The sequence below is a fragment of the Orycteropus afer genome, unplaced genomic scaffold (genome assembly GCF_000298275.1).
Source record: "Orycteropus afer afer isolate SDZICR_OR568_19922 unplaced genomic scaffold, OryAfe1.0 scaffold00066, whole genome shotgun sequence".
NCBI classification, from domain to species: Eukaryota; Metazoa; Chordata; class Mammalia; order Tubulidentata; family Orycteropodidae; genus Orycteropus; species Orycteropus afer.
In genome coordinates, this window is record NW_006921653.1 from 5,003,869 (window position 1) to 5,012,487 (window position 8,619).

General features: G+C 44.8%; 1 protein-coding gene across 1 annotated transcript in view; it reads right to left on the reverse strand.

The window, feature by feature from the left end:
- TSC22D2 (TSC22 domain family member 2) overlaps positions 1 to 6,773 on the reverse strand; it is a 53,698-nt gene extending 46,925 nt beyond the window's left edge. The window contains exon 1 of the mRNA XM_007940176.2: positions 4,843 to 6,773. Coding sequence (XP_007938367.1) covers positions 4,843 to 6,773 — 1,931 coding nt within the window. The remainder of the gene's footprint in view (positions 1 to 4,842) is intronic.
- Positions 6,774 to 8,619: the final 1,846 nt, after the last annotated feature.

Sequence of the window (8,619 nt, forward strand, 5' to 3'; positions counted from 1 at the left end):
AAAGACAAGCAAGCGATCCAGTGCAACATAGCTTAAATTTAATTCATGCAACTTGAAACTAGAAATCATACATAAACTTCTTAAATAAGCAGCCAATCAGTTTAACTTCAACATTGCCAAACTTGAAGTATACACATTAAAGTACATTATGAAAACTCACAGAATGATGTATAGAAATAAAACAAATTAGTTCTGTTCCCCATCTTTATGAAGGAGATTTAACTTTTGCCCTAAACAATGCCAGATTCAGAAAATAACAAATATCAAGTAATTTGGTATGTTCAAAAATTGCTGTGCGAAAGACAGACCTAAATTATATAAAAGATTTGGGTATATATATTCTTTCTGGATGCAGTAATCAGTACATAAAACAGTAGCCTCAAATCACAAATCCACTAATTTAATATAAACCAAAAGTACAAGCTTAAAGCATTTATTCTAATTCAAGAGTTTTATACATTCCTCTTATACACCATCAGCTATTAAGATTTCTTATTAAAAATCTGCTTTCCCCTCTAAGGGGGCTGCATTTAGATAGACAGGTTTGTTTTTGTAAAGCCTCTCTTCCTCTTCATAGTAACATCAAGTGTAATATAAATAGCAAATAGGAGCTCTGGTAGTGTAGTGCCTAAGGCACTTGATTGCTAACCAGAAGGCTGGTGGTTCAAACCCACTAGCCACTCCTTGAAAGAAAGGTTGGGTGATCTACTTCCGTAGTGATATTGCCTCTGAAACCCAAGGAGGGGTCTCTATGAGTCAGGTCCAACTGGACGGCACATAACAACAACAACATCTGTTCAAGAAATGAAACATACCAGTGTAAAACAATTAAGAGAAGGAATTAGACCATTGTTCTACTAAGAAGAGTTCCTATTCATTCTGAGGCCACATTTCATGTCGTTTCACTGTTTTCTTCTGTTTGGCTTATCTGCCCTCCTCCAACTGCTGCAGTTTTAGGAAAGGGAGTCAAGATCCTTTTATACAATCCTATTAACCATTCCTCTGTTAGGAGAGATTCACTTTGGTTTCTTTACCATCTGATAGGTGGGGCTGTTCTTTGTTACTGAGGACACTAGAGACTATGACTGCTTCCAATTTTTTCTGGTACACAGACTGAATTCCATTCCATTACTACGTACTCAATCCACACATCCAGTAAAATGTTTTTACTATTTCCCAATTAGTGCTATCAGAATTCTTCTCAGTAATAATATACTCTCAAAGGCATAGACACAAGATGGTAGGCAGTATGTAATTTTGATTAATTGTAATATGGAATGCACTTAAGATTTTCATACAATTGAGCTCTAAGTCCTTATAGGTTGAACAAGCAGAGTTAAGAGCGACTGTATTAAATATTCCTTTCTGTCTCCTGGCATACCTTTGCATAATCCTTTCATCTAAATCTCAAGGAAAAAAAAACAGAACCCCATTTTTTACACACACACCCTGTACATAAAACTGTCCTAGCAAAATTTTTAACATATACCAGGATATATGGTAACCACTTAACATTCACAATTTAGTAATACTTCTTTAGTAGTAAATTAACAAACTACATAAATAAAAACTATTATGATATAAAGATATGTGCCTCGAAGGGATCCTTACAATCAGGTTTTCAATAGTCTTTTGGCTGTAGTTGACAGTTCACAATTGCAGCCATTCATTAGAGTTCCTGGAATGCAGGCTACAGAGCTCACACTTGTCAGCTATCTATGGAAAATGATCTGGACCCTGCTCCTTTTCCAAAAGGACCAGTAATATTTTGCACCACCCTCATTTACAGAAGAGAAATAAGTTAAATGTACAGGTAGTTTAAGCAAATTTTGTAATGTTCACAAAGTGGTTGTGTATTTTTCTAGGAACTATTATTTTCAACCATTATCATGTAATCCAGTTTACACAAAACCAATCTCAAGAATCGTAACAACTAACCATACTACTTCCTATTCAGAGGACAAAATGGTATTACATGAACATTACTGTCATTAATGAGATAGGGTCAATAACAAGGCTAAAAGGGAACTTTAAGGTATTTTCTTACTTTGTATCATACAACTATCACTCCATCTAAACGTTATGACAATATTATTAAAATTTACAAAGATAAACTCTGGTTCTTTAATATAAATAGTTAAAAAAATGAGCCACTAGATAGCATCGTATCAGGTATTGGAAGCAAAAGCACAAGATAGTTTCCTACATTAACGTCTATCTTTTTGCCAATCTCTCATTATCCTTCTTAAATAGCCTATTTTCACTAACACCTTAAAAAATTTTTTTTTAAAACAAAAATATAATGTATAAACACTTCCTTAGGATCTGAAATTTGTCTACCTACAACGTTTCTACCATAATTACTCAAGACTTCTCATCTCGATTTATTTTACATGTGAATGACTGCAAATAAAACTGTACATAAATTTTGAGAAGGCAACCCAAAATCACCATATTAAAATTAAGATTTTTTGTCAGATAGTACTGTCTCCTCAAAAGTACTCATCTCTGTAATTAAACACGCCTGGAAAAACTGTGTTATTTAATTACAAACATGAAACTTTAAAATGCCCTTTTCTTTTACAAAGGCTTTCCATTAAAAAAAAAAAAAAAGACTGCTATTTCTACTTAATGGATTTATTCCTTCACCAGGTGTGTTGGGTCCAATGGCAAAACAGTCAAATGTGTACGATTACATCTTAGAAACTAGCAAGTTAAAAACCAAAAGACAGTAACAAAATTAGGAAGGCATATTTGATATGCAATGCAAATGTTAAAAGACTGGGAAAGGAGGGTCAAGGAACTGCACACACATTAAAACCCTGCCCTGAAATAACGGTTGCAATTGCTATAAACACTGATACAGTAATATCTATAGTTCAAACATTCACGTTTTAAACTGATATTCTTGAGATTAACTCTTCTCAATAAAGAGAAGAAATAAATGAATTTTTGAGGTCATATCCTAAGGAATACATCCCAGAGTTTCCATGTGTCAAAAGATCTCTGCTTCATGCCACATCATCGTATTAAAGTTTTAGGGAATATAATTACATTTGCTGTAAACAGAGAGGTGTGAAGAGGAGGGAAAATGTAATCTCCATTCATGGGTGGATATAAATGTTGGGAGGGGGCCCAGAAGAGACTGGGAAACCAGCCATCATTTCTTGATGAGATGGGGGCAGTATATACAAGCAGAGAGATAAGCAAATAGTTATTTAGCAAACCACCAGAAAAATTTGGCATATGGCAGCTAGAAAAGAGAAGATGCCTTCTATTACCAAAGGTGATAAAATACTCTATACATCTACATTTTGGGTGTGTCCCTGTGTGTGAAGAGTGAAAGATGGAAGGAACTATAAAAGTAAATGAGAAATTCTTTTGAGCAGTTTGTAGAATTAATTTATTTACTTGGTAAGCATCATCCATATCAAATTTCTCAACGACTAGCTAGCTAGCTGAGCTCACTTATGGACTCATGGTTGTCTCTAATAATTCTCAAATGGAGGAAAGTCTCCCCACGAGTCACCTATAAAAAAAGATGAACTTTGAATTACAATAAGCAGAGATGATGAAATGCAGTAAGTATTTTTCAAACCAACAGAAATATGTAACAAAAATCCAAGGCTTATTAGAAGCAGAAAGTAAAGCATTTGAAGGAACTCAGAAGAAACACAGAAAAAGCTTTAAAAGATCTCATTGTATTTTACATACCAATTATTCTAGAAACCCATAAAAATAGTCTTGACCTTTCATCACATCTAAAATTAACCTCTCTCTCAAAACAAAATTCCAGCAAATAGAAGTCAAGTGCCTGAAACTTTCTCTGTAACTTTTAAATTTAATTTTAAAGCTTTGTAACAACTTGGTTTAAATTATTTGTATTATACGCCTTACTTTCAAGTGACAGTTCCACAAAACCACTAAAAATCCTCATTAAATCATAACCAAACATCAACTGTCATGGTATAAGTGTGAAAATACACTAATTTTCACTTAAACCACTCAGAGCATCCCTTAAGTAGAGGGAGCAAAGTATTAGTATTTACACTTTTACTCTAAAATTACTGTAATTTCAAGGACTACAGCTTTTATTACTGTTAAAGAGTATATTCCATACCTTCCTCTCTACAGCAAAGAGAATGGAAAATAAGAAAATCTTTCCAACACATTTTTTGCTTAAAAAAAAAAAAAAAAAAAACAACCCACAAACCATAATATATGAGAGAAGTCACTGTGAAGTCTCCTGACCTTCCACTCCCTTTTATTAAAAGGCTTAAGGAAGTATGCACTTAAAAGCTGGATTCGATATTTCATCATTTTCTCTCCAGCCTTTCAGATATACTGGAGATTACTTATGTGGCTCTTTTTCTATTAGTGTTTCTTCTGGCTTTCCAGAATAGAAAACTTTTTGAAATAATTTCACATCTCTGCCTTGAAACTCACACTGATAAATATGCCGCAAGTGTTCCAGTGTGACTGATTTCTAAGAAAGGTACAATCCTAAGGACCATAACCTACTAGCTACCAGTTCTAAAATCTGAGGATGGAGCTAAAAACCACCTTTTTAAACACACAATGTTGCATCCCTACCCAGATTTTAGTGCTTTTAAACAACCTGACAAGATCATTTTTTCATTATTCATCTTTAAGTCTGCAATCTAAAACTCAACTCTTTTCCATGAACTGGTAAATCAACTTTAGTAAACACAAACTAAATATTCTATTTAAAAAAAATGCAAAGGAGCTCAAATTAGAAAAAGAAAGCTCCCAAAGTTGTTATTAAGCTACAGTGTTTAGCCAAGTGTTACTATCAAATATTTAAAATAAAAATTTTCATACCTGTCTTCATCACCATCAACAGGGATAGCTATGCTGAATACAGAGGTGGAGAGACTGTTCATAGGTGTTAACTGAAGAGGGTTTGTCAGAGCATCTGCAACAGGAGGCTTCACAACAGGCTTATTTTCAACAACAAGAGAAAGTGGTGGTTGAGGTAGGGGTTCGGATTTTCTTCTAGTATCGTCAACTTGCCCGACTGAAGGCTGAGTCTGAAACTGGCTTAGGTCGGCCTGTGGTAGGCTTGTTGGTGCGTTGGATGTGCCATGCTGGATGATACTGGCGCTCCTGCTGACTGACGTATGGCTGCTCAGCTGCTGCGGCTGGACCAAAGATGCGGGAACATTTGGCATAGTAACAGAAGTGGTAGACACACTAGGCACGCTTGGAGCGGGCACAGCTGCAGGCACGTTTGGAACACCGGGCACCACGGCGTGAGGTCCACCAGGCACGACTGACACCTGACTATTGCCACCCACTTGCTGCGGAGGCACCGACTGGGGCTGCGGAGGCCCAGGAAGGCCCAGGCCCGGCTGCACCACGCCTCCCACAGCAGCTTGGGGCACTCCAGCGGGTGGACAAGGAGCAGCCTTCCCTCCTTGCGCCGGTCCCAGGCCCAGGGCCACAGCTTCACTGGGCTGGGAAGAGGCGCCCAACATCTGCGCGCCCACCGAGGCGGCGTTCTGGGCGGTGCCTACCGGAAGACTGGCTGCCGTGGCAGGGCTCGCTCCGGCGCTGCTAGACGAAGGCTGCGCTGGGCTGGGCGGCTGCAGACCAGCCACATGTTGCTGCAGGTAGTCACTCTGGCCGGAAGGCTGGACGGGCAGCAAATGGGCCGGCGGCATTTGAGGCGGAGGATACGCGAATTGCTGGGGCTGCTGAGTCGCAGATGCTCCGGCGGCCGGGCCAGGTTGTGCAGGCAGGGACACGCTGGGCTGCGCCAGGGTTACATTCGTCGATGGCAGACTCTGTCCACTGGGTCCAGGAGGAGCCATACCGGGCCCTGCTCCCTGGGTCTGGCCTGGCTGCGGAATCGCCATCATTTGTTGTGGCCCGCCAGTGGCCCCGGGGAACGGGGGCAGCGGAGCCGAGCTTTGAGCCATAGCCCCACCTACGGGTGGAGGCGGCGGCTGTCCAACACCAAAACTCGGCGGCTGGGTCGAAGCGGGATGGCTCATTTTCTCCGACGGGGGTAGCTGTGACACAGCAGTCAGGGAGCTGTCAGTTCCCGAGTCGGGCCCGTGCGCCCCCTGCACCGCGGCCACCACTACCACCACCGACCCCCCGGTGGCGCCCAGACCGCTGTCCCGCTCCGCAGTCTGATCAAAAGTACTGCTGTGTCTAATGCAATCTCCAGACCTGGTCAGGACACTGCTGTCCGAATCTCTTTCATAGTATTCCATACACGTCCATCGTCCGCGCCTATAGGGCTCTCCGCTCCCGTGGTCCAGCTTGATCACGCGAAAACGGGAACTACAAGTGGCGGGAGGCTGCGATGGAGTCCCTGGCCCAGGGGGCAAGCCCGTGACTGAGGAGGCGCAGCCCGGCGCCCCCGAGGCGGGGGCCGCGGTGGCGACTGCCGCCTGGGTGTTGGCCACGCTCCGGGCCGAAACGGTGCCTACTCCGTTGGTGGGAGCAGCCACGGCGGCCGCCAGCTGCCCATCCAAAAGGAGGTTTGGAGATACGGTCCCAGGGGTCTCCGCATCCCCAACATTATTGAGCGTCTCTTCCGAGGAGCTGCGCTCGCAGACCTCCTCGGGGCCGTAATCCGTTGTCCGGGAAACATCGAATATCTCGGAGGAGACGTCTTCCGTACGTGACTCGTCCGGGTCGTCCAGGCTCTCGGTGTCCTCAGTGATGCTAGTGGCCACCTGGGCTGTGGTGACACTGGTGATCTGGAAGCAGCTTTTCTTCTTGGCCGGCATCTTGGACATGGTGAAGGCGGCTGGAGGACAGAGAAGCACTCCGGCTCCTCTGGGATCCCACCGGAAACCGGGAACGGCGGAGCACCAGCCGCAAAAGACAAATTCCGAGTCCACGTTGGGGTCTCAGGTCCGCCGCTATAACAGTCACGGTCTGATCCCGAAGCCGGCCGCTCTGTGAGACATCCTCCTCCCCGTTTCCTTCGCAGTGTCTGTTTCTTCGGCTCTGCAGCCGTCTCACTCTTACCACGGCTCCTCCTTCCTTTTCGCCTCCCGCAGGCACGGCGCCTCAATTCAACTCAAGACCGATGCTTTCTCGCCCGGTCTCCCGGCCGCCGTGGTCAGTCCAGCTCGGCGCTCAGCGCGGTCAGCAGGCCTTGACTGGGAGATAGGAGTGGGAGGCGGCGGCGACGGCGTGAGGGGCGGTGCTGCTCCGCTCGGGATCCTCAAGCCGGTGCCGGCGTCAGCTCCTGGCTCTTCGCTGTTGAGGGATGAAGGGGGAGGAGCGGCGAGTCTGGAGCCAGGGATTCCTGGTTCAGCCCGTAGCCGCCGGCCGGGGCTGACTGAAGGTCCGCGGGCGAGTGGTGGGGCTGCGGCGCGGGAGGGCGGCCCTCGCTCCCCGGCTTTAGCCAGACCACAGCCCCAGGGACATGTCGACTGTCTTTGGCGGAAACCCTCTCCGGAGGAGGGGAAAGCCGGCTCGGTCCTCCCCTTATAGGGGGAGCCACTCCCGCGGGCGGGCGGCGGCAGTCTCGGCCTTCCCTCGCGGCTCTCGAGTGAGGGGCAGCGGCGGCGGACCGCTGGCCAGCGAGGGAAAGCGTTCCAGTTGTATGAGGTAGCGGCGTTATCTTCTTCAGCTTTTCCTCCGTGCGCTCGCCTCGCAAATCCTGGAGAAACTGAAATTCAAACTGCTGAAGCGGCGGCTGGAGCTCCCTCCCCTTGGCCAAGATGGGGCTGAAATGGCCGCGCCAAGAATGCTGGGAGGAGCAGCAGCCCCACCACCACCGCCGCCGCCGCCGCCGCCGCCGCTGACTAAAATGCCGCTGCTGCCGCAGCCACAGCCGGCGCCGCAGCTGCCGCTGTTCCGTGACGCATCGACGTCGTGACGTCACCGCCCCGCCCCCTCTGGTTTCCTGAAGTTTCTCTTGGACGCCTGAGGGAGGAGGCGGTGGGCGGAGCTAAAGGTTAAAAAGGGGAGCGGTTTCTTTATTTTAAATTTTTTAAATTTTAATTTTGCGCTGCAGGTTCTTTAAAAGTTGAAGAACTGGAGCTATTTTAAATCCCAAGCCTAAGAGAAGTTTACCATCGCTCTAATCAAATGTCTTTATATCGATTTGCTCGAAGACACTGGAAGATTGTAGGTCATGTGCTGTGTCTAATATTTAGCAAAATCTATGTGAAACAAGGGCAATAGGAATGGGGGTTGCGATGTAATGGGTATGAAGAGGAAGACGGCTAGGGGAATTGAACCGCTTCAGACTTTACTGAAGATAAATGTTGACACTATAGTCAGGAGAGTGAAATGTTGAGGAAAGGGAGATGATTAAAAAATGCAGGCCAATTTGAATCAGAAAAATGATCTTTCAGCCAGAAATTCTGTCTCCAACAATGGCATCAGGGAATGGTTACTTGCCTAGGGTGAGGTCACTTTAAAAAAAAGGTTAGGGGTTACCAACATGTTCCTAATTTTCCTGAATTAGCTAAGATTCCAGCATTGGAGAGTTCATTCAAAGTCTTGAGACTCTTTTTACTTTCAGCACAAAATCAGCTTATGGGCTCCATAAATGTAAAACCTACTGCACTAAATAATTAAGAGGTCTCTCTTTTGTTTATTCTAAAACCCTTCGTTGGATACAGA